We start from the raw sequence: 27194 nt of genomic DNA, 5'->3' as shown, positions 1-27194 counted from the left end.
ATGGGTGTGTTGGATAGAGGGGAACAGGTTGATGTTGTATATTTGGATTTCCAGAAAGTGTTTGATAAGGTGCCACACAAGAGACATATCAGTAAGTTACAGCAAAGTGAAGTCCGGGTAATTATATTGGCCTGGATTGAAAATTGGTTGCCTGACAGGAGGCAGAGAGTCGGGATAAATGGGAGTTTTTCAGGTTGGCAGAGAGTGGTAAGTGGGGTGCCGCAGGGGTCAGTGTTAGGCCCACAACTGTTCATCATTTACATTGATGACTTGGAGAAGGGGACAAAATGTGGTGTAGCCAAGTTTGCGGATGACACCAAATTGAGTGGAAGAGCAAATTGTAATGAGGATGTGGAGAGTCTGCAGAGGGATATAGTTAAGCTGGATGAGTGGGCAAAGTTCTGGCAGATGGAGTACAATGTTAGTAAGTGTGAAGTTATCCACTTTGGCAAGAAAAATAAAAGCTGAATATTACTTCAAGGGTGAAAAACTACAGCATGCTGTTGTGCAGAGGGATTTGGGAGTGCTTGTGCATGAATCGCAAAAAGTTAGGTTGCAGGTGCAGCAGGTTATTAAGGCGGCAAATGGAATGTTGGCCTTCATCACTAGAGGAATTGAATTCAGGAGTAGGGAGGTAATGTTGTAACTGTAGAAGGTACTGGTGAGACCACACCTGGAGTACTGTGTCCAGTTCTGGTCTCCATATTTGAGGGAGGATATACTGGCTTTGGAGACGGTCCAGAGGAGGTTTACTAGGTTGATCCTTGGGATGAACGGGTTGACTCATGATGAAAGATTAAATCATCTAGGATTGTATTCGTTCGAGTTCAGAAGAATGAGAGGAGATCTTATAGAAACGTATAGGATTATGAAGGGTATGGATAGGATAGATGTAGGAATGTTTTTTGAGCTGGCCGGGGAAACTAAAACCAGAGGACACAGTCTCAAGATTCGGGGGAGTTGATTTAGGAAAGAGATGAGGAAAAATAGTTTTTCCCAGAGAGTAGTGAATATTTGGAATTCTCTAATCAGGGAAGTGGTTGAGGCTGCTTCATTAAACATATTTAAAATTCAGTTAGATAAATTTTTACACGAGAGGAATGAGGTGATATGGGGAGAAGGCAAGTAGGTGGAGTTAAGTCATAAATTAGATCAGCCATGATCGTATTGAATGGCGGAGCAGGCTCGATGGGCCATTTTTGGCCTACTCCTGTTCCTACTTCCTATGTTCCCATGTTCCTAGACATATAAATTTAATTTGAGGTTTCTCCAATCATAAACCTGTCATTATTGTATTCATATATCCCAGTAAACATACCCATGGGTCAACATATGGATCTATCTTAAATAAATCTCACAAAAAATTAATTACTTTTTCCCAAAAGGGCCTAACTTGTGTACATTCCCATACTGAATGTAAGTAGTACCTGTCTGTTCACCACACTGAAAACACAAATCTGACACACTAAATCCATATTTTTTCAATTTTTCAGGAGTTAAATATAACTGATGGAAAAAGTAATAGTTAACCAAACTATATCGTACATTAATTAACTTTGTTACACTATCAAGACACATATCAGACCACTTATCCACAGATATAGGAATAGATAGGTCCTCCTCCCATTTATCTTTTGTTTTAAATATATCAACCTTCGTCATCTTTTCCTGTAGTAACATATACATTTCCAAAACAAATCCCTTTTCCCCCTTATCAACAATTAATTTCTCAAATTTCATTTGACCAGGTAATACTAACTCTCTACCAAAACATTCTAACAATAAATCTCGTACTTGATAATAAGCAAATAAAGTATTTTGTGGTATACCAAACTTCTAAGTCTATTAAAAGAAATAAACCTACTTCAAAACAATCCTCCACTAATATCACACCTTTTGATTCCCAGTCTCAAATAAGTATTATTCACAGAAAATGGGATTATCTGGTTCTGATATAATGGTGTCTTAGCTGAAATTTTACCTTTTGATCCTATAATTTGATTCCATTTATACCATACACCCATCAAATGTTTCAGTACTGGTAGCTTATGATGCTATAAAAGCAGTGGGTTCCATTTATATATAAAGTGATGTATATTTCTTTCCTGAATTTGGTCCAACTCCACCTTCGCCCATACTGGAGGTTGATCAGTATCAAACATTCTATTAATTAACTTTAATTGTGTTGCTTTGTAATAATTCTGAAAATGCGGTAATTGGAGACTGCCTAAATCATAACTCCATTGCAATGTTTGCATGGAGATTCTAGACGACTTACCTTTCCATAAAAGCAAACAAACTGCTTTATTTAATTCCTTAAAGGATTTTCCCAGTATAGCACTCGGAATGGATTGAAATAAATAATGAATACGAGGATATATATTCATTTTAATACAATTTACTCATCCAATCAATGTTAATGGTAACTTCTTCCATCTATTTAAGTCAAATTTAATCTTATTTAGTAAAGGCATATAATTTAAGCTATATAGATTTTGATATTCTTTATTCACCTTAACACCTAAATACTTAATTTTATTAGACCATTTAAACTTCGTAAGCTGTTTACAATCTGAATAATCTTCATCTGATATTGATAATAGCTCATTTTTATCCCAATTTACTTTATAACCCAAAATTACCCCATATCGTTTCAACAAATTTTGTAATGGTTCTAAAGAACTTTTAGGATGAGACAAATATATCAACACATCGTCTGCAAACAGATTAATTTTATACTCTTGCCCAATTGTAATTCCCTCAATATTAATTTCTTGTTTAATTGCTTGCACCAAAGGTCCTATAACTAATGCAAATAAGGCTGGTGACAGTGGACACCCTGTCTAGTTGATCGGAACAAATTAAATACTGGCGAAATCTGCCCATTCGTCACCACCTAAGCAGAAGGATTAATATATAATGCCTTAATCCAAGCAGTAAAGAGTGGACCAAATTTAAATCTTTCTAACACCTTAAATAAAAAATTCCACTCCACACTTGAATCTCGCGCAAGTATAATTGGTTGGTTAAGTTGCTGTCTTGAGGCATTAATTATTGTAATTAATTTAATAATATTATCAGATGAGTACCTATTCTTGATAAATCCTGCTTGATCCACATGTACTAATTTTGGTAGAAAATTAGCCAATCTGTTTGCTAATACCTTTGCTACAATCTTGTGATCTACATTCAATAAAGATATTGGTCTATATGAAGCTACTTTTAATGGATCTCTGTTTTTCTTTCGAATAACTGTTATTAATGCCCTTGAAAACGACTCTGGAAATAAACCTGTATCAGTCACTTGTTTAAGTACATCTGTATATACAGGAAGTAACAAATCATAAAATTCCATTGTAAATCCATCTTCTCCAGGCGATTTTCCACTCGGCATAAATTGTAATGCCTCCTTAAGTTACAAATCGGTAAATGGACCATCCAATGCCCTAATATCCTCTTCATCTAATAAAGGTAAATTTAAATTAGCCAAAAAAGATTCAATCTGCTCCATATCAGAAGTCCCTTCAGATGTATATCTTTCTTTGGCTTGGCTTCACGGACGAAGATTTATGGAGGGGGTAAAAGTCCACGTCAGCTGCAGGCTCGTTTGTGGCTGACAAGTCCGATGCGGGACAGGCAGGCACGGTTGCAGCGGCTGCAGGGGAAAATTGGTTGGTTGGGGTTGGGTGTTGGGTTTTTCCTCCTTTGCCTTTTGTCAGTGAGGTGGGCTCTGCGGTCTTCTTCAAAGGAGGTTGCTGCTCGCCAAACTGTGAGGTGCCAAGATGCACGGTTTGAGGCGATATCAGCCCACTGGCAGTGGTCAATGTGGCAGGCACCAAGAGATTTCTTTAGGCAGTCCTTGTATCTTTTCTTTGGTGCACCTCTGTCCCAGTGGCCAGTGGAGAGCTCGCCATATAACACGATCTTGGGAAGGCGATGGTCCTCCATTCTGGAGATGTGACCCATCCAGCGCAGCTGGATCTTCAGCAGCGTGGACTTGATGCTGTCGACCTCTGCCATCTCGAGTGCTTCGACGTTAGGGATGAAAGCGCTCCAATGGATGTTGAGGATGGAGCGGAGACAACGCTGGTGGAAGCGTTCTAGGAGCCGTAGGTGATACCGGTAGAGGACCCATGATTCGGAGCCGAACAGGAGTGTGGGTATGACAACGGCTCTGTATACGCTTATCTTTGTGAGGTTTTTCAGTTGGTTGTTTTTCCAGACTCTTTTGTGTAGTCTTCCACAGGCACTATTTGCTTTGGCGAGTCTGTTGTCTATCTCATTGTCGATCCTTGCATCTGATGAAATGGTGCAGCCGAGATAGGTAAACTGGTTGACCGTTTTGAGTTTTGTGTGCCCGATGGAGATGTGGGGGGGTTGGTAGTCATGGTGGGGAGCTGGCTGATGGAGGACTCAGTTTTCTTCAGGCTGACTTCCAGGCCAAACATTTTGGCAGTTTCCGCAAAGCAGGATGTCAAGCGCTGAAGAGCGCTTCAGATGTATATAAATCTCGATAAAATATATGAAATTCATCATTGATATTCTGTGGTTTGTAAGTTATCTCTGAATTTCTCCTAACTGCATTAATCATCCTAGGGACTTGCTCAGTTTTCAACTGCCAAGCTAAAACCTCGTGAGTTCTTTCACCCAACTCATAATATCGCTGTTTCTATTGTTGAATCATTTTTTCGTAAGTATAAGTTTGCATAATATTATAACGGACCTTCAATTTAGACAATTATATCTTATTGTCCTCTGTTGAATTTTCCTAAAATTTCTTCTCTAGTATTGTAATTTCTTTTTCCAAGTTCTGACTTTCTGCCATATATTGCTTCTTCACGTTTGCTGTGAAACTGATAATCTGGCCCCGCAGATATGCTTTTAAAGAGCCTCATGAAGTAAACTTACTCTGAATTGAACCTTCATTTGTTTCTGAAAAGAAACAAATTTGGTCTCTTACAAACTTAATAAATTTTGGTTTTTTTAAACATTTCATTAAATCTCCAACAATAATTAATTTCTGCCACCTCGGCCCCACTACAGGAAATTAACAATAATGAATGATCAGACAAAATCCTACTCTTATATTCAGCCTGTCCAAATCTACCCTGCAAATGTACTGATACCAAATCTATTCTTGAAAATAAATCATGATGAGCAGAATAAAATGAAAATTCTTTTTCGGTCGGATTCAACCACCTCCATATTTCCACTAAATTTAAATCCCCCATCAACTCAGATATTCTTCTCACCATTTTAGTTTTCTTCACAATTTTTGGAGATTTATCCAACAATGGATCCAAACAACAATTAAAGTCCCCTCCCACTATAATACAGGTACATAATCCTTTATCTGGACATCTAAAATCCGGAAAGCTCCAAAATCTGGCAAGTGGGGAGAGAGATGGCAGCGCGAGTTGGGCGGGCGAGGGGGGGGAGATTGGAAGCGCGAGTCGGGCGGGTGGGAGACTGGTAGCGCGAGTCGGGCGGGTGAGGCAGGGGAGTGGAGAGACGGCAACGCAACTGGAATGGGGTGGGGGTGGATATGGCAGCACAATTCAGGTGGGTTTAAATCTGACTTTCCAAAATATGTAAAAATCCGAAATTCAGAACACACTGTCCCCCAAGGGTTCCAGATAAAGGATTGTGTACCTGTATTCTCATTTGATTGGTTCAAGTACAAAAATGTATCAGTAACAAATTCTACATCATCTTCATTTGGTGCATACAGATTCATCAAAGTCCAAGCTTCTGAAAATATTTCACAATTAACCTTCAAGACTCTACCTGCATTAGCAGAGAAAAATTCCAAAATAAAAGGTACTTTTTTATGTATCAAAATTGCTACTCTTCGAGCTTTTGAGTTAAAAGATGCTATCACATGCCCACCCAATCCCGTTTCAACTTCAGATGTTCTTTCTCAGTTAGATGAGTCTCTTGTAAAAATGCAATGTCCACCTTCATTTTCTTGATATAATCCAACACACGTTTCCTTTTTAAAATGGATGATTAATCCCTTTAACATTAAATGTCACAAAATTCAAATTACTCATTATTCCCTTCAAAATGGCACACAACACAACAAACCCTTATATAAAATATTAGCTCCTTAATAAAACCCTAAAACTACCAATATATAAAAATAACGAATTAAAAAAAACCTTTATATGAAAAATAAAAATTAAAAAAACCCTAACCAAAAAAACACTTAAGTGGGACCCCCCCTCGATTAACCGAATGTGGTCAAAACCACTAGTGGCAGACGACATAGGAAGATTCAGAGTCATCCACTCCCCCTCCCCCCACCCCCAGCTGATAGTCCGAAAACAAAAAAAATGTTTCCATATTCAGACATTCATCCCACGAACTCTATGGCACCAGCAACTTGATCATCATCTCCAATCTCAATCAATTTCTGCTCCTCCAAATTCTTCCTTCCATTTCCATTCTTCTTTGTAGATCCCTGCGGATTCAGCTGTTTCTGCAACTCAGAACTATTTGGATTATTTGGCAAAGAGTTAGCAAATGTTAAAGCATCACTCTCATCCTCAAAAATCTGAGCCTGAAAATTATCATAAAACACTTTCAATACAGCTGGGTATCTAAAAGGAAATCTAAAACCCTTCTTCCTTAACACCACCTTTGCTGGATTAAATTCCTTACATCTCCTTGTAACATCCTGTCTCAAATCAGCATAAAAGAACACTCTATTATCCTGGACCACCAAAGGTCCCTGATTTTGGCGAGCTTTCTGCACTGCAAGACGCAAAATCATCTCATGATCTTGATACCGCAAACATCAGATAAGAACCGTTCGAGGAGGCTGGTCTGGAAAAAGGTTTTTGCCTTATCACCCTATGTGCTCTATCCAACTCTAAACCTTCCAGAAACGGATCTTCTCCCAACATTTCAGGTATCCATTTCAGAAAAAATTTCACTGGATCTGTTCCTTCTATATCTTCCGGCAATCCTACCATCTTAACGTTATTACGCCGACTCTGATTTTCCAATGAATCAATTTTCTTCATAAATTCTCGCTTTTGCACATCCCAGCCCTAAATACAATGTTCTACATAGTCCATCCTTTCTGTATATCTTTCCACTTTGTCATTGCAATCGTGAAATGCCTGTTTAATTTCTTTAAATTCATCTTGTATTGTGTCTACTGCTCTTAGACATTTATTAACATCTTTTTAAATTGTAAACACTTCTTCATTTTCCCTCTCAATTCAGTCAGTTGAATCTTATTATCCATAAATCCCTGCACAACTTGTATAGCCATATTGTCCATTCTACACGTGAAATCTCCTGACAATAATACAGCAGCATCCCCTTCAGCAATTGAAGCTTTAAAAGTTTGTAATGAAGGGAATTTAAATCTCTGAGGCCAACCTTCAATAATTCTTCCAGCTTGCAGTATTGTTTCCTCTTCTTCCTCCATTGTTGTCAACATTTCTTCTTCCTCCCCTTGTTCCACAGCGACCATGTCTGCCCGTGCCACTTGGCTGCGGGTCTGAACCCCCCCCACCCAGACCAGGCTAACATCGTCAGCTCAGCGGAGGCCAGCCATTCCCGCAGCCTGGGCCCGGTCGGGAGTAGTTCACATATGCAGTTCACCACGCATGCCCAGTTCAGTCAGGTTCCGGAGGCGTAGTTCCTCCGACCATGCACCAGCGGTTCTCATGCCACTGGCCGCACCAATGCGCTCACGGTCACGTTCATGTATGGTGCGCTCACCCCCGCGCTCCCCAACCTCCTCGGATATGCGTCCTGTGTAGCACTCGCTTCACTTCAAAGCAGGACTCACCGCGCCCACGCCATCTTGAGTTTCCGAACGCAAAGAGGGCACCGGTGCAATAGAGAACATCGCCTGGGTGATCCTCTGCATCTTCAGAGCTTCAGTACTCGAGACTCGTGGATCCTTCTGAAAGGTAGGCCTCGTTCTTCTGCACTTTCAGCTCTTTTAAAATGTAATTTCTTCCCAGGTTAGTTAGGACTGATACAGAGCTCTGGGGAGAGAGTGGGGCAGTCGGATAAGTTTGGGAATACAGTATAGAATTTCTTATAGCTAGCGATCACTTTTTCTAAATTGCTGCAGATTTGCACGCGGTAACTGAATAATTATGGGACCACGGACATATCTGCGGTCGGACGTTAAGTGGCACATAACTGTAAAGAATTCCTTTTAGTGGTCTGCGGTATGCAAAGCCAATCACAATATTTCTGTGACTAATTGTGAATGTTGTTAAATCTGGTAGGCACAGTATTACAGAAAGAAGATTTACTCACCCTTTCACTTCTTATAGAACCTGTTACATCGTCATCATCCAAGTGCCGTTTAAACTTGGGAGGCATAGTTACTGCCTGGTGGAATGTTGTCTTTCCCACAAAATGAAGAGCAACAAGTGCTCAACCTAGAATAAATGAAAAAGTATTATTAATGTACTCATTAGGAATTCATCCCCTTTGGTCTACTGTGTCATTCAATTAGATTATCACAGAAATGTATCTCAGTTTCTTTCACTTGTATTTACTCCATTTTTCTTGATACCTGTATTCTTACAAACAAAACCTAATTCTTTTCATCTTAAAAGATCTATTTAGCTTAGCATCCAGGGTCTTTTTTGGGAGTGAATTCTAAATATCAACCATATTTTCCTGATTTCATTTACTCATAACTAATACTGAAAATCTAACTGTAAAATTACCTTTCTCAATAATTCTTGACATGCCATGGAAAATTTTGAATCATTTCAACATTTTAAACGGGTTGCTTAGATCATCCTTCATCTCTTATGCTCTCTGGAATACAAACCAAACCTATACAACACATCCTTGTAATTTAAAATGCAGTGTTATTCTGATTCTGCACTTCACCACCTCCAAGAAGAAAAAAATAGCTGACAGCTTCGGGAGCAATACCTAAAAATGAACACTGAAGTCTGATATTGTCCAAAGGATTTCTACAAAAGATTTTCATAATTTTATTAACATCTTTACAAACTAATTATTGCAAAACGAATAAACTGGTACCTGGAAAAACATAGTGCAATCTGTAGCAAAGTGAAAGTTGCACTTTTGAAACTCAGCTTTGGAACTACCTTTGTGTACGACCCCCAAAAAGATCTATAGCACAGTACTAATATATCACGATTACTGGAAGCTCTGCAGAGCAGCAACAATAATTTTACAAGGAGGAATGCAACAGGTCAGGCATTCATGGAAAGGCGGCATTTGACATTTAGGGCCTGATCCCTTCATTAGGTTCACTCTTACTGAGTTTCTCCAGTATGAATGCGTACTGCACCCAGCATCTGCAGTTTTCTTGTATACCACCAATAATTTTACGAATCTACAGAACAGATTTACCCATTTTGCAGAACACAGCAGCATTAGCAGTAAGGCACCACTAGTGGAGAGTAAAATGGAAAATGAACTCTACTTTTACTTCAGATTTCCAGCAAACACTGGACATTTCCTTTGCAACTTGAAAAAGATTCTGCCTCTCCAACTTGCACTTCAAGTCAGATTTAGTGTTTGTTCATACATCTAACTATCACACTCTTTTATTTTGCTCAATCATCCCAACTATCACTTGATCACTCCCACTTTCCAATTTCCTTCTGATTTTTTCTCCGCCTCCCCCAACCACCAATCCTCTCTGGAAACTGAAGTCTGAAGAACTAATTTCCCCAGTTCTGATGAAAGGTCAACAATCTCAAGCATCAAGTAAAACACAAAAGTCTGCAGACACCGTAATTGAAGTAAAAACTCAATGCTAGAAAAACTCAGTTGGTCAAAGAGCGTACTTTAAATAGCAAATATAAAAATACATAACTAACACTTCGGGCCTGAGCCTTTCATCAAGATATGAGCAAAATGTAGACAGGGACCTGAATAATATGGGGGGGGGGGGGGCTGTGGGAGGGAAGGAGTGGAAGGGCAGGTGGAGGAGCACAGGCAAAAGGTAATAGGTGGATAAGGGAGGGAAGTTACAGAGGGGGAATGGCTCTGTGAATGGAAAGGGAAAAAGTGATGAAGAGCTGAAAGAAAGGTGACGGTGGGATAGGGAAGAGAGGGAAACAGGGAGTGGTCTCGCAGAAACTGGAGATGTCAAAGTTAATGCTATCCAGTTGGAGAGTGAACAGACAGAATTTACGGTTGGCCTTGGTTTGGCAATGCATGAGGCCATGGACAGACATGTCCGCGTGAGAGAGGGGCGCATAATTAAAATGGTTGGCCACTTGTGGGCAAAGTGAGGATGCTCAGCGAAGCTCTTTCCCAATCTATGCCCAGTTTCTCCAATGTAGAGATGGCCACAATGGGAGCATCAGATGCAGCAGATGACACCCGCAAATTCACAAGTATTGCTTCACTTGGAAGGTGTTTGGAACCCCAAATGGTGGTGAGGGGCAGGTGCCAAAGGGGCGCTTAGTGAGAAGGGATGAGTGGACAAGGGAGTCACAGACGAAAGGCGGAGAGAGAATGAGAAGGAAGAATGTATTGGATGGTGGGATCACATTTATGGTTACAGGAATTGTTGAGGATAATATCTTGGGTGCGGAGGTTGGTGGGATGGTAATTGAGGACAATAGCAATCCTGTTTGCGTTACATCTAGGGGCAGAGGGAGCCGAGGCATATGTGCAGGAAATGGGGGAGAAGCAGGTGAGAGCTGAGTTAATGGTGGTAAAGGGGAAGGCACGTTGTTTGAAGAAGGAGGACATCTCGGATGATCTAGACTGGAAGGTATAATCTTTGGAGCAGATGCAATGGAGACAAAGAAATTGAGAAAAAAGAAATAGATTTCTTGCAGGGGACTGGGTGTGAAGAAGTAGTTGAGGGAGTTGTGGAGTTGGTAGGTTTGCAAATAATGTCTGTAGTAGGTTTGTTTGCCGAGATGGAGACAGAAAGATCAACAAAGGGGAGAATGTCACCAGAGATGGACCAAGTGAAGTTAGGGTTGAGGTGAAAGTTAGTGGCAAAGTGAAGAACATTGACAAGCTCATCATTGGTGCATGAGGCAGCACCAATGTAGTCTTCAATGTAGGGAGGAAGAGTTGAGCAACCTTGTCTGTGTAGGCTTGCAGCATGGATTGCTCCACAAAGCCAAGAAAATGGCAAGGATAGCTGATAACTAATTTCAAGCATCAACTTGGTTATTTTCTCTTCTTGATAGTCTCTGTTCAACTGAAAATTTCAAACATTTTCTGCTTTAAGACCACCACACAGTTACAAAGCCTTGAACAAAAAACCATCTGGCTGTCTATCAGAAGGGAGGAAAATTTAGCAGATATACAAATTTAGCAGAAACTGATGGTTCTTTATGAAACACATTTACAGTTATTGACTTTGGACATTTCCAAATCTTTCACCACATGTTCAAAGTTGTGCAGTCAAATGTTAAATTGTCAAAATCTTCAGCCAAATCAGATCACATGTCACAACACAATCCAATTACCCTCTTTCAGCACTTTCTACTCAAGTAATTTCATTTTACAGTGAAATCTCAAGGAAGCAGCAGGAAAGTAAACTCTTTGGCTCTCAAGGCCTTGAATGGAAACCCTCCAACTTATAAATCAAGATCCAAATGTACGTTATTTTTCTTCGAAATAATCAGGAAAAAAAAATCTATTTGGTAATTTTATGTCTAGAAATGCATGAGGCAAAGAAGAAGTTTGTATGTTTACCTAACTTTTTGAGACTTGGGCCTTGCTGGCTAAGCCTGAATGTGTTGATCATCTATAAATTCCTTTAAGTTGTTGTGGTGAGATGCCTTTGTCAACAACTGCAATCCTTCCAATGAAGAAACTCCCACAATCCAAATGGATATAGGATTCCAGGATTTAGATCCAGCAACATTGAAGGATACATTTCCAAGTCAGGATAGAATGCAAGGGCAGTGATAAATTACTGTCTTTACTTCAGTCCTTCTTTGTAATACAGATTACAGGTTTATGAGGAGTTGCCGGAATAGTTGGTGTGAGAAACTGTGGTGGATTTTGTAGAAGGCACACTCTACAGCGAAGAACCTTGACAGACATAATGAGGACCAGGGTCAGCTTACTCTGAAGACTCCAATCAAGTGAAGATGACATTGACACCAACTTATCAAGAGACCAATCTTCATAAAGATCTATGGATTTCAGCAGACCCAGACAGATAGCTAGAGCCCAATGTTAAATGATTATGTGTCTATGCATGCATATGTGGTGCAAATACAGCTCCAATGCACCAGGATCCAACCCATGTCCTTTTGTAATCCTATAATCTTTCTTCTTCTGGCTATCGATCCCATAGGACATGGGTGTGAATGGATTTTGGGTAAGTAGGAGGTTGTACAGGTCCAGACCCACCCTCTCGACATCCCCTCCTGGATCTACGGCAAGGTGAGGTCCAAGACGGTTGTGTGGAAATTCTGTTGCAGTGAATGGTCAGACCAAGCTTCGATGCAAGGAATGCCCTTTCCGGGTTTCACGGCAAGTGTTTGCTAGATGGCCGTTGACCCTACGAGAGGGTTCGACGGCCCTTTACAGGTCTTGTTTTTCGTCTTGCAGGGTGTCTAACCACCCTCCGCACCAGGCAACCCTGGTGGGGGATCCGGTTTAGTCGTCGACCATCCGACAGGTAGTATGGGTTACATGGTACCAGAACACTCCGATGAGTGATCTGACACTATGTAAAATACACTTAGAGATCAAAGTGCAGTTAACACAACGCTATTACAGTGCAAGCGATCCAAGTTCGAACCCGGGATTCTCTGTAAGGAGTTTATTCATTCTCCCTGTGTCGGTGTGGGTTTTCCCCAGGTGCTCGGGTTTCCTCCCACCTTCCAAAATGTTCGGGGTTGTAGGTTAATTGGGTGGTGTGGGTTTAAATGGCTGAAATTGGCTTTCACCATGCTGTAAATAAAATAATTTTAAAAAAAATCTTGGTCGAAGTGTTCAGAGAAAGTAGGAGCAATATTGGTGTGATAACAGGAACTTTTTCACAAAGGTGTGGTGTTAACTTTTATAAGGTTATCATCAACAGATATATTTGCAATGGTAGATTGGCATGGACAAAGTCAAGTATATTATTACTTTATATTGGTTTGCTCATTATTTTCTCCAGGCCCAGTCTGGCAGCTAAGTCTTTCAAGCCTCAGTCAATTAAATCACTGGTGGTTCTGCATAGCTACTTCTGCAGTAACATTTCAGATGCTTACAAAGGATTTCCAACCTGACACATTGACCACTTCCCTTCCCACAGATGTTTCCTGACCTGCTAAGTTTTTTTTTGTGTTTTCTGCTTTTGTTTTGGCTTCAGGTTCATCTTGTTCTAGGATGCTGTCCATTTGGCATTTACACTTTTGCCTTCCAATCATATGTGTTTCTGTCAGATGCAGGCAGGACTCGTCCATGACTGCAAGAAATTGCACCAAATTGTGAACACAGCTCAGATCATCACACAAAGCTCCCTTGCTTCTCCAGAGCTCCATCTACTTCTCCCGATACCTCAGATAAGCAGCCAACATACTCTAGTACTCATCCTCACAACCACACTCCTCTTCACTTCCCTCCCAGCAGGAATATTCAAGAGTTTGAAATCATGCACCAACACAATCAAGGACAAGTTCTTTCCCCCACTTGAGCTATCACTGTAACTCCTTGCTGTATTGCATTTTATTTTGCTATGCTTTCAAACGGATAGACTTGCTGGAAAACACACTAAACCAACATTTTCACTGTACAGCTGACAATAAATGTAAACTTGAACTTTTGAATTCCTCCCTCATCATTGAGACATGCTGTAAGTTAATTACCTTATGTAAATTACCTCATCGGCACAGATTAATGGCATTAAAGAATTAAAGGAGAGTTGTTAAGCAGGCAAGTTGCAAGGGCAGAAGAAATCAGAGTGAAAGTGAAAGTAATGGGTCTGCTCTCCTGGGAGCTGGCATAGACTGACAGGTCAGATGATCTCCCTCTTGTGTTGTTTTAAGAATAAAAGACTGGACTGGAAATAACTTAGCTCTGCCCAATTTTGTTGCCTGTATTAATGCAGAATGTGAAACTGATTTTATGTTTTAATGTTTCAGTTATGCAACAAGTGAATTTCTCAGGTACTCATTATGGCAATGAAGAATGAGCCACATGGTTGCAAGTCGGAAGGCTTGTGCAAGCCAGAGCAGGTAAGGATAGCACAGAGAACGTTGGAAATAACTCAGCAAGTCAATCAGCATCTGTGGATAAGGAAACAACTATTGTTTCAACTACAAGGCCTTTCATTAAAATCAGCAAGTTCTGATGCAGACTGGAAAAGAATTGATGAATTTGGTGTTTAATCCTTAAAGCTGTTATGTGCTACTCAGATGAGTTGCTGTTTCACAAGCTTGCATTGGGCTTTGAGGTAACCGTGCAAGAGAACATGGGTGGAGAGGATAGAATGGTGTGGGATGAAGAAGTGATCATGAACTCTAAGCTCAGGATCGCACTTGAATGGAAGGGTTCTCCAAAGTGGCTAATCTGTTTGATTTCTTCATGTAGAGAACAAGTCTTGAAAACCTTGTTTATCTCAATTGAGCAGATAATACAGAATAGATCAAATGCTCAGAGACGTCATAAATCAGAGGCAATAAATTTAAAGTAATTGACATAAGATAATGGGGGGGGGGAGGGGGGGAAAGCATTTCAACCTCATGATGGTAGTGGTTTAGAACTTCCTGCATGAAGAATTTGTATACCTTCAGCTCATTTAAGTGCTTGGAGGCGTATCTGACAAACAGCGGCTTGCAAAGATACAGGCCTAGTGATGTTCACAAATATGAAGTCGCTCCTGTCTGGGAACCTAAGATGACTTCTTCAATGTAGATGGCCCTGCACCCAATGTTTAGAATGGAGTCACTGACACTGAAGACTTGGACTCAGCTCCGTTTGGCATCTTCCCAGCCAGAAGTAAAGTTTTTTTCCCCACTGTTATTGTAATCACTTGCTTGGTTAATTTACTGATTTGTTACTTGGTAATTAGAGTTTTGTAATGAAGTTTGGGATGTTGCTGGGAGGTCTGGCCACCATGCATATGGTATGCAGTTTCCCTCACTAATGCATGAGGAAACCGCACGCTTATTTATTTATCTTTTTATCTATTTATTGTATATGCCTGGAGGTCAATGAGGGATCAAGGATTCCATGAAGGGGTCAATAGTCTAAAAGGTTTGGTGACCCCTGATCTAATATTTCTAAACATCACAACCCATAATACTCTATATTTCCTACATTCATGTACCAAACCCAGTTGTTTTAAAATGTCCTTATTGTACCAGTCTCCACCACCAACTCCAGTAATGCATTCCATCCACCCACCACTCTCTGTGTAGAAAAAATAACTTACCTCTGATATCTCTCCTAAACTTTCTTCCACTCACCTTAAACAGCTGTCCTTTGGTATTTGCTTTTGCCGGAGAAAAAAGTGTTGGCTGCCACCTCACGTCCTTAAACACTTGCCTATTTCATCTGCTCCAATCCCTGTCAATAGCTATGCTAAAGGTCAGGGCGTTGTGGTCAACATCTCTGAAATGTTCAACCATCAAGAGGTCTGTCACCTGACCAGGTTCATTACCCAGTACGAGATCCTGTGTGGCCTCTCCTCTAGTTGGCCTGTGCACATGCATCAAGAATCCTTCTTGGAGGAGGAGTCACGTGATGGAGTAGTGGCCGGACGGTGAACTCCAGCCCTCTCCAGAAAAGTCGGAAAAAACAAAGGAAAACACAAAGGCACAGAAATAAAAGTTAAAGAAAAGTGAGTATAAAGGTGGAAAGAAGATGGCGACAAAAAAAGAAAAATCAAAATCAACGGTAAGAAGAGAGGAAGAGAAGACAACGGAGGAAGAAGGAGAAGGCCTTACCTGTTCGAAGAGGCCCGCTGTGGAGAGAGAAACCCGCTTCCTCAGGTCGGTAGAAATTGGACTACAAAAATGGCTTGCTGAACCGAGTAAAAGTGCGCAACCGCGCATGCGCGAGGAGTCGCGCATGCGCGATGCGCAAGAAAAAAAACACACCGACGGGAGGGGGGACCAGCTGGGGAGTCGATCTCCACAGCCGGCAACGACAGCTGCAGAACACCTGCAGCAAGAAGAGAACACAGAAGACAATGGAAACAAGAAAGAGAAGAAAAGGGCAACAAAGAAACAACAGATGACCAACCCAGAGGAAGAAGAGGAAGAGTACAGTGAAATAGAAGAAGAAGGGAAAGGCAAGATAAAGGATATACTTTCTCTTGTTAAAGGATACATGGAGTCATTTAAAGAATGGCAGACACAGGAATTTAATGATTTAAGAAGAAGAATAAACAACACAGAAGAGAAAATGAACAAAATAGATATGACCTTAACAGAAATGGGAAAGAAAATGGACAAGATGGAAGAGCGGGCAGTAGCAGCAGAAATGGAGGTACAGGACTTAAAAAAGAAATTAGAGGAATCTAATAAAAAAGCTACAGAGACACAAGAACTGCTAGCTCAAAAAATAGATATAATGGAAAATTATAACAGAAGAAATAACATAAAGATAGTGGGCCTTAAGGAAGATGAAGAAGGCAAGAATATGAGGGAGTTTATAAAAGAGTGGATCCCTAAGACCCTAGGATGTCCAGAACTACAGCAAGAAATGGAAATAGAAAGAGCACATAGAGCATTGGCCTCTAAACCACAACCACAACAAAAACCAAGATCTATTTTAGTAAAATTCCTAAGATATACTACAAGAGAAAAGATACTGGAGAAGACAATGGAAAAAGTAAGAGAGGGCAACAAGCCACTGGAGTACAAAGGGCAAAAAATCTTCATTTATCCAGATATAAGTTTTGAACTCCTAAAGAAGAGAAAGGAGTTCAATACAGCAAAGGCGATTCGATGGAAGAAAGGGTATAAATTTATACTAAAGCATCCAGCGGTATTGAAAATATTTATTCCAGGAAAACAAAACAGACTATTCTCGGATCCAGAAGAAGCACGAAAATTTGCAGAACAACTACAAAATAGACGGAGAGATGAAGACGTGTAATGAGAGTAAAAATGATCACGATTGATATGTATGTGGGTAAAGAGGTATAAGAGTGTATAGGTATAATGTGCATACGTGAATGTATCGGTACTTAGAGGAAAATATAGATAGTATAGACAAGAATTAATAGGGGAAGGTAATGGAATAGAGAGAATAAGGAGGGAATTAAAAGAGTGACCTTTGTTACATATGAAAAGTGAAATCTTTTCTGGGGGGGGCTGGGTGGGGGGGAATAGCAGTCACTGCAAAATCAGTTGACGCTTGCGAGTGAATTCGCAAACCCAAATGGAGAGGGGAGATGTGGTTGTCCGACAAGGGATAAAGGACAACTCAGGAGGGGAAGGGGAGATTGGGGCTAAAGAAGTTATAAATAGGAGAATAAGGAAAATGTTTGATGTTTTAGGAATGTTGTCTTATAAAGGGTTTAAAATAAGAAAACAGAAATGGAAAAGGAGGCAAGGTAATGATGGAAAAACGGAAAGGGAAGATAAACAAAGTATAAAATGGCTACGTTGAACTATATGACTTTAAATATTAATGGAATACATAACCAAATTAAAAGGAAGAAACTGCTAAATTTACTGAAAAAAGAAAAAAATTGATATAGCATTTGTCCAAGAAACACACTTAACTGAATTGGAGTACAAGAAATTAAAGAGAGATTGGGTAGGACATGTAACAGCAGCATCGTATAATTCAAAAGCAAGAGGAGTGGCTATATTAATTAGTAAAAATGTGCCATTTAAAATAGAAGAGGAAATAATAGATCCAGCAGGGAGATATGTAATGATAAAATGTCAGATATACTCGGAGTTTTGGAATCTACTTAATGTATATTCACCTAACGAAGAAGATCAAAAGTTTATGCAAGATATCTTTTTGAAGGTAGCTAATACGCAAGGGAACATACTAATAGGAGGGGATTTCAACCTGAATTTGGATTCAAATATGGATAAAACTGGGAAAAAAATTAACAGAAAGAACAAAGTAACCAAATTTATAATTAAATCAATGCAAGAAATGCAACTTTTGGATATATGGAGGAAACAAAACCCAAAAGAAAAGGAATATTCATATTACTCGGCTAGACATAAAACATACTCAAGAATAGACCTATTTTTGTTATCAGCTAGTATGCAAGATAGAGTAAGAAAAACAGAATATAAAGCTAGAATACTATCGGACCATTCACCCTTAATATTGACAGTAAAGCTAGAGGACATCCCTCCAAGAACGTATAGATGGAGATTAAACCCCATGTTACTTAAAAGGCAGGATTTTAGAGAATTTATTGAAAAACAATTAAAAATGTATTTTGAAATAAATACGGAATCAGTGGAAGATAAGTTTATACTATGGGATGCAATGAAAGCATTCATTAGAGGGCAAATAATAAGTTATGTAACCAAGATGAAGAAGGACTATAATCAGGAAACAGAGCAGTTGGAAAGGGAAATAGTAAATATAGAAAAAGAATTAGTAAAAGAAGAGAATTGGCGGATAAAAAGATAAAATATGAAACACTACAAACATATAAGGTAGAGAAGAATATAATGAAGACAAAACAGAAATATTATGAACTGGGTGAAAAAACGCACAAAATCCTAGCATGGCAGCTTAAGACAGAACAAGCTAAGAAAATGGTATTGGCATCAAGGAAAAAAGACAAACAAATTACATATAATCCAAAAGAAATTAAGGAAAACTTTAGAGAATTCTATGAACAATTATACCGAACTGAAAACGAAGGGAAAGAAGGGAAAATAGATGAATTTTTGACTAAAATTGAACTACCAAAACTACAAATAGAGGAACAAAATAAATTAACAGAACCATTTGGAACAGTAGAAATACAAGAGATAATAAAAAAATTACCAAATAATAAGACACCAGGAGAGAATGGACTCCCAATAGAATTCTACAAAACTTATTAATTCCGCCCCTCCTGGATGTAATCAACCAGATTGATGAAACACAAAGCTTACCAGATTCATGTAAAACAGCAATAATTACAGTAATACTAAAACAAGGGAAAGATCCACTCTCACCAGCGTCATATAGACCAATATCTTTACTAAACACAGATTATAAGATAATAGCTAAACTATTAGCAAACAGATTAGCAGAGCAGGTACCGAAAATGGTAAATTTAGACCAAACTGGATTTATCAAAAAAAGACGCACAACAGACAATATTTGTAAATTTATTAACTTAATTCATGCAGTAGAAGGAAATAAAGCACCTGCAGTAGCAGTTACTTTAGACGCAGAGAAGGCCTTCGACAGAGTAGAATGGAATTATTTGTTCAAAGTATTGCAAAAATTCAGTTTACCGGAGAAGTATATTAATTGGATTAAAGCATTATATAAGGGACCGTTAGCAAAAGTGACAGTAAATGGACATGTATCAAAACAATTTAACTTAAGCAGGTAAACGCGGCAGGGATGCCCACTATCACCTTTATTGTTTGCGTTAGCTATAGAACCACTAGCAGAATTGATAAGAATAGATAATAATATAAAAGGAATAAAAATAAAAGACAAGGAATATAAAATTAGTCTATTTGCGGATGATGTTATAGTGTACTTAACAGAACCAGAACTATCAATAAAAGAATTATATAAGAAATTGAAGGAATATGGAGAAGTGTCGGGTTACAAGATAAACGTAAATAAAAGTGAAGCAATGCCTATGAATAATGCGGATTTCTCAAAACTTAAGAAGGAATCTCCATTTAGATGGCAAATGCAGGCAATAAGATACCTAGGTGTACAAATAAACAAAAATCTCGGCCAATTATACAAACTCAATTATTATCCACTAATGAAAAAATTACAGGACGATTTAGAGCATTGGAAAGATCTACCACTAACACTAATAGGAAGGATAAACTGTATTAAAATGAACATTTTTCCAAGGATATTATACTTATTTCAGGCATTGCCAATACAAGTGACAGAAAAATTCTTCAAAGAGTTAAAGAAAATAATAAGGAAATTTTTATGGAGAGGGGGGAAACCGAAGATAGCACTGGATAAATTAACAGAATGGTATAAACAAGGAGGCTTACAATTGCCAAACTTTAAAAATTATTATAGAGCCGCACAATTAAGATACCTATCAGATTTTTATCAAACAAGGGAAAAACCAGACTGGACGAGATTAGAATTAGATAAAATAGGGGAAAAAATACCTGAACACATATTATATAAATGGGATGAAAAATTGATACAACATAGAACTTCTCCAGTATTACATCATCTCCTCAATATTTGGAAGAAGATTCATGTAGAAAGAAATAAAACAAATTATCAATTACCAAAACTAATATTGACGCAAAATAAGTTACTCCCCTTTACAATAGATAACCTTTCCTTTAGAGAATGGGAAAAAAAAGGGATTAAAAGAATAGAGAATTGTTTTTCAGGAAGTAGATTCTTATCCTTTGAACAAATGAGAGATAAGTACAATATAACTGGAGATACAGCGCTGGCATATTACCAACTGAGATCCTACTTGAAAGATAAATTAGGAAGCAATTTGAGTTTGCCAGAGGGAAGTAACCTTGAATATGTGATTACAGATACAATGTTAATCAAAAGATTTATAACAAATATGTATATTAAACTGCAAGAAAAAGAGAATGAGGAAACAAATGGTAAAACTAAACAAAAATGGGAACAAGATTTAAATATAAAGATAAAAAAGGAAACATGGGAGAAATTATGTTCTGGAACGATGAGAAATACAATAAATACGAGGCTACGGATGATACAATATAACTGGCTACACAGACTATACATTACACCTCAAAAGTTAAATAAATGGGACCCAACAGTATCTGATAGATGTTTTCGATGTAAAAAAGAAATGGGAACAACAATTCATGCAATCTGGACATGTGAGAAAGTAGAAAAATTTTGGGAAGATCTCAATCAGATATTAAATAAAATAACAGAAAACAATATACCAAAGAATCCAGAGATCTTTCTCCTAAGTAACATAAAAAACAAAGAATTTGGAATTGATTTGGAGGATGCACAAAAAAGATTTGTTAAGATAGCCCTAGCCGTAGCAAAAAAATGTATTATGTCAACCTGGAAATTGGAAGATAATCTGAAAATACAACAATGGTATATAGAAATGAATAAATGTATTCCATTAGAAAAAATTACATATAGTTTAAGAAATAATATTGAAATATTCGAACAAATATGGGAGCCTTACATTAAATACAATAGCGAAAACCTACCGGGGACAATCATTACCTAAGTTGATGGAAGGAGAAGGAAAGAAAAGAATGGACTCAGTAGAATTTCTGGTGTATTTTTGTTGAATGACAACATTATCTGACTGGTTTAATGTAACCTAGACTGTATACCTAAAATGGATGGGGGGGGGGGGGGTGGGGGGGTGGCTTGGGAGGAGGGAGGGGGGGGGAAGAAAAAGTCACTGTATATGTGTGAAAAAGAAAGTGTGTAGCATGGCTAATGTGATTTATGGTGTGAAAAATAAAAAATTTAAAAAAAAAGAAAAAAAAAGAATCCTTCTTGGATAAATATCACAAATTCTTTCCTGACCACATCTTCCTTGACCACACTCAAGACTATTCACTTGTTCCACAGAACAGGGAGAACTGGAGAAATTTTTAAAAACTAAACTAAGAAAAGCTGCAAGCTTCTTCCATGATTGATAAGTGAATAACTAAAAAAAGTAGAAAATATTGAAAACACTAGCAGGTCAGGCACCAACTGTGATAATAGAAACAGTAAAAATACAATGGAGAAACTTAGCAGGTCACACAGCACACTTTACATTGCAAAGATAAATATACATTGTAGCGAGTGGTTCAGTGAATAAAGCACAACAGAAGTTGTCTGTGAGCTGAATCAACAGAACTTTAATGGAATCTTCGCATGAGTTTAAAAAATTACAGTTGTCGCGCTATCACAATCACCCGACCTCTGAAGTCACACGCCTTCCAGAGTTCTTTGTGCCCCCCAACCACCGGTAACTCCTGATCCTGTGGAGGTCCGCAGCTTTGGATAATGGAGTGGCGCAGTTTGCCATATAACCCCCCTCCAGAACCGGAGTTCGGATGTGACACCACAGTCTCACCTATACAGCTATAACGGGCAGGTGGATGCCTCCTATGCCGGGGAGGATGCTACCCATACCGGCTGATCAAGATCCATATATGCTCATGTGCTGGCTTAAGGCGATTTACCAAAACTGTTTCTTGCTTGCCGCCGACGTCTAAAACAAACGTAGAGCCATCATTCCATATTACCTTAAAAGGACATTCAGGTGGTCATTGCAATGGTGTCCTGTGTGCATCCCTACAGAGGAGTACATAAAGGTAGTCCTCAAGTTCAAGTGGAATGTATGAAGTTGTAGACCCATGCAGGGTGGCTGGGATAGGCACCTTCTCGTGTGAGTACCAAAGTAGGAGATTCCGGCTGCCCACGTGCTGCCGGAATGAAATACCCATGACCAATGGGGGGGCTCTGTAAACCAATTTTGCGGAGGACGTAGTTAGATCTTCCTTAGGTGCTGTACAGATACCTAAAACTACCCAAGGCAGTTCATCTATCCAATCCAGTCCTTTAAGACGTGCCATGAGAGCAGTTTTCATATGATGGTGAAAACTTTCCACTAAGCCATTGGACTGGAGATGATAAGCTGTACACCGATGCAGTTGGGATTGTGGACCATAACCTGGATGTAAACTGAGCTCCTTGGATAGACCAAAACATTCTATCCAACTGGCAATGAGGGCTCTCTCACAAGCTGAGGCGGAGGTGTCGGAGAGTAGGACAACCTCTAGCCATCTCATGAACCTGTCTACTACTGTGAAGGGATGAGTAGCACTTTTGGACAAGGGCAACGGGACCACAATATCCATGTGGATGTGATAAAATTTGTAGTGGGGCTTTGGTGTGGCAATGAACTTTTGAGGTCTAGCACTGGATGCAAGTCTTTGCCCAAGTGCCAACTTGTTTGTGCAGGCTGTGCCACATGAATTCGCCTGCCACGTGCCTTGTTGTCATCCTAATCGAAGGGTGAGCCAAACTGTGTATGGCATCAAACACCCAACGATGCCACACAGCAGGTACAATCGGCCTTGGTTGGCTGGTGGATACGTCACAAAGTAGGGAGGAATTTGCTGGATTAAAGTGCATGTCCTCCAATTTCAGGCCTGATATGGCAGTGTGATACACGACCATCGCTTCATCTTCCTGCTGAGCCATTGCCAAAGTTGTGTAGTCTATACCGGGAGCAGGAGAATTGAGGGAAGTGATGGTGGTACAGGATAGCATGTTAGCAACTAGATTGCTCTTCCCAGTAATGTGCTTTATCATAGTTGTGAACTCTGAAATGTTGGAGAGTTGTCATCATTGCTGTTCTGACCATGGATCTGAGATCTTGGCAAAGTGGCAACTCAATGGCTTGTAATCAGTGTAGACAGTGAACCCTCTGCCCTCTAGGAAATAGTGAAAATGCCATATGACCAAGTAGAGGGCAAGGAGTTCCCTGTCAAAAACACTGAACCTTTTCTCTGGTGGTCTCAAATGATGACTTAAGAAAGCTAGGTGCTTCCAGATGCCATCGATGAGCTGCTCCAAGATCCCATTTTCTGCAGTGCCTGATGCATCCACCATCAGAGCATTTGGCACGTCATCCCTCGAGAGAACAAGCATAATGGCTCTCGCTAGCGCTCCTTTGGCAGTCTTGAATGTGGCCGTGGCCCCATCATTTCGTGGTCATGTCATGGGCACTACTGACAGCTGGCCTCAGCATTTCCTGGATGCATGCAAGGGGGGCAGCAGTGGCGGGCTGCAGCTCCCTATCTCTGATAGTAATACCCCCACTGCTCTGTCTGAGCTGCATCCAGTCAAGTTTGATGCTGCACTGCTATCCAGAGTGGGCAATGCGCCCAACGGAAAGTGTACCATGCTGCTTAGTGTGCCACAGCTCATCAGCATGGGTTGCTATGTGATGGGGGTTATTAAAGTCTTCATCAACAAGCAGCAAATGGATGTCTTCTGGTATTTGCTTGCGAAAAAGTTGCTCGAAAAGCAGACAGAGCCCGTGTCTGTCCATGAGCGGCAGCATCTCGTTCATTAGTTTGAAAGAAGTGTGGTTGCCCAGGCCAAAATATGGAGAAGTAATGCCACCCTGTTGTGTCTGAAAAGGGCGAAAATATGCATGAGTAGGACTTTGATAGCTTCATACCTGTCAATGGCTGGAGGCTGGCATAAGAAATAGAAAATATGCCCCAAGGTGTCTTGATTCAGCGATGCAACAACATAGTAGTACTTTGTTGCATCAGCAGTAATCTGGTGTAAATGGGACTGGGCCTTGGCCCGCTCGATCCAGACCTGTGGCTGCGAGGTCCAAAATACTGGACATTTGAGTGCAATGGCATTCTGCACATCCATAGTGAGGTCCAAAATGTCGTTTGGACCATCGGGGTCACCAATGTTGCGAGTTGTCCAGTGAATAAAGCACAACAGAAGTTATCTGTGAGCTGAACCAACATAACTGTTTAATGGAATCATCACAGGAGTTTAGATAATTACAGTTGGTACACTATCACAATCACCCAATCTCTGAAGTCACGCACCTGCCAGAGTTTTTTTTTTTGCCCCCCGGCCAACGGGAACTCCTGATTCTGCAGGGTCCCACAACTACGGACACCGGTTTGATAATGAAATTGCACAACATAACCACGCCTCCATTTTGCTCATAGCTTGATGAAGGGCTCAGGGCCCAAACATGTTTTTTTTTAAACTACAATCTCTGTGTCTACAGATTTTCGTGTTCAATCCACAAGAAAAACAGTTACTGTTTCAGGTCAAAGAACCTCTATTGGAACTGGGAAAGTAAGAAAATAAATTACTTAGATTATAAAACAGATCACCTCACCTTCTGTAAATCAGAGACCAGATTGGTCTGGTAAAGTTGTTATCTTGCACAATTTGCATTGTTCTAATGCAGAGTATGCAATGTAATAACCAAAAATGCTTTTGACATTAACAGTCTAACCTGTTGTGTTTCCACTGTTTTCTATTTTCTTTTCAGATTTCCAGTATCTGTGTAGTTTCAACACACAGTATTGAACATATTACTATATCATACAGAGCCACAGAAAAACATTGTTAAATACAATATGACATTGAGCCAAAAAACAACTTTGGACTGGGGAGGTTTTCTTTCTTTGAGAAATAGCATTTTAAATAGGAAAGAGATACAGAAGTGAAGAGGCTCAGAGAAAGGATTTAAATATAATAATGAAGGCTACTGTTAGAATTATTAACATCCAGAGGTTAAGAGTTGAAGCAACAGAGATATCTCAAAGGACTACAGCCAAGAGTGAAGCATTAGAGGGATTCAAACACAAAGATGAGATTTTTTAAAATCAAGCATTACTGAACAGGCAGCTAAAGTCAATCAACAAACAAAAGGGATGAACATTTCCTTTTGAGTGTGAAGATAATGGCATCAAATGTTTGGATCCTTACAGAGGTTGGAAGAAGGAAGGTCTACCACAAAACTGCTAAAGCATTCACACTACAAGTAATAAAGGCATTAAGGAAGCTTCCAAAGATGATATGAGGCAGTTTAAGTTAACCTATATTTGAAATGGAAATAAGAAGACCTCAAAACTTGGTTGTTTACCCTGCTCAATCTCCAGGAAACAGGTATTCGAAGCAATCAAAAATAATGGTTCTGTTCTTCCCATTATTTGTTTGGTTGAAGGAAATTCCTTCCAAGACAACAAGCAATACAACAGTTTACAATCCCCAGTAGCCTGGTAATTGGAGTGAGAAGGTGGTGGAAGTGGAGGGAGAATGTACATAGAGAAATTGGCGTTATGGATTGAACACTCAGAATGGAGAGGCTCCGATGGATCCAGGGGGAACAGTATAAAGTCTCGAGTTCAAAACAAGTGTAAATAATTCTCTCTATTTGCATCAAAGCTTTCAATGAATGGCGGATTTTTTTCACCCTCTGCGCTGCCCAATGTCATTACATCAGGCACGGTAATCACAGGGGTTCCCCGTTCAGTGGGTGCCCAGGGAATCCCGGTGCGTCCCACTGCCAACATTGAGAATCCGAGCCCAGCCTGCTCCATTCCAATGTCCGCTATGTCGAAACTGCAGCTTGTTCGTTCCCCTCATAGGGATCACACGGGAGGGGCCGGGCCGGAAGGTCCCTACCTTCTGCCTTGCTCCACGACAACCGTGTCAAAGAAATCACCGAGCACAGAAGCAAGAGGAAGGCCCTTTCCCAGCCCTCAGCCAGACAGCGAACGCGAGCAAGCTGCCCCACGCTCGCGAGATCTGCTCAGACCACGCCCCTTTCTTCGCCCGTCGCCGTGGCAACCAGAAGACATTAGCTCTGACATGAGCGAGGAGGATGGATCGGCTGCAGGTGTGCGATGTGGCATAGGGAGAGGGTGAAAGGGGGGCATTTGCGACGGGGCGATGGGGAGGGAAGTACGGGAACATTGGGTAAATGACGAGAAAGGGGAAAGTGGGCGATGAGACAGGAAAACTGCAGAAAGTAGAATGATGAGTGGGCCGTGGGCAGATCAGGAGGATGGAGGGGAAATTGGGAATGGAAAAGTGGAAGCAAGGACTATGGAGTGAGTACCAAAGATATAATACGGAATGAGAAGGAGATTCATGTGAATGCAGAAAGAGGATTTTGAAATTTTCAAGGTCAGAAAGGATGAAGACTCATGGAAAGGTGAGATTGGCAGAAATGGAAGGAAGGCTAAATCCGGTCCTTGGAACAGAATCTTGATACAACCAATATTGTTCCATCGCAGGGAGGCTCAAGACCTCATGACGACCCCATGACAGATGTCATGTTATTATCGCAGAGAAGAAATTCTTGGCTTCCCTATCTGAAAACAGCAATGGTTTGATGAAAATAACTGTCAATTAACCAAAACCACAAAGCATTTGTGGTTTGAAAACACCATCACGTTCAAGGGCAAAAGAGCTGCATAGTCAAGGCTTAAAAGCAGAGGTCCAAAAAGATGCATAACCTCAACAAAAGATGGTGGATGGAAAAAGTGATGGAAATCCAACAAATAACTAAAATTATATGTATAAATCTATGATAATTATAACACATCTGC

General features: G+C 40.0%; 1 protein-coding gene and 1 long non-coding RNA gene across 4 annotated transcripts in view; one reads left to right on the top strand and one right to left on the bottom strand.

Annotated features, from left to right (window-relative positions):
- The window catches only part of vamp4 (vesicle-associated membrane protein 4), a 108718-nt gene extending 82335 nt beyond the window's left edge, over positions 1-26383 (bottom strand). The window contains exons 1-2 of one of the 3 annotated variants that reach the window (XR_011357611.1): positions 26266-26375; positions 8290-8414 (exon numbers count right to left, since the gene is read on the bottom strand). Coding sequence is in view for 2 of the 3 variants with exons in the window: in XM_069937745.1 (XP_069793846.1) it covers positions 8290-8355 (66 nt within the window). In the remaining variant the exon portion in view is untranslated. Of the gene's footprint in view, positions 1-8289; positions 8415-26265 lie in introns of all 3 variants that reach the window. The other 2 variants (XM_069937745.1, XM_069937744.1) reach the window with 2 other exon arrangements.
- A 60-nt stretch (positions 26384-26443) lies between these two features.
- Positions 26444-27194, top strand: part of LOC138763493 (uncharacterized) — a 46216-nt gene continuing 45465 nt past the window's right edge. The window contains exon 1 of the long non-coding RNA XR_011357612.1: positions 26444-26479. This is a non-coding gene — a long non-coding RNA (uncharacterized lncRNA). The remainder of the gene's footprint in view (positions 26480-27194) is intronic.

The sequence above is a fragment of the Narcine bancroftii genome, chromosome 5 (genome assembly GCF_036971445.1).
Source record: "Narcine bancroftii isolate sNarBan1 chromosome 5, sNarBan1.hap1, whole genome shotgun sequence".
Classification (NCBI taxonomy): domain Eukaryota; kingdom Metazoa; phylum Chordata; class Chondrichthyes; order Torpediniformes; family Narcinidae; genus Narcine; species Narcine bancroftii.
The sequence above is the reverse complement of the archived record's forward strand: the minus strand, read 5'-3'. Positions and strand labels throughout refer to the sequence as shown.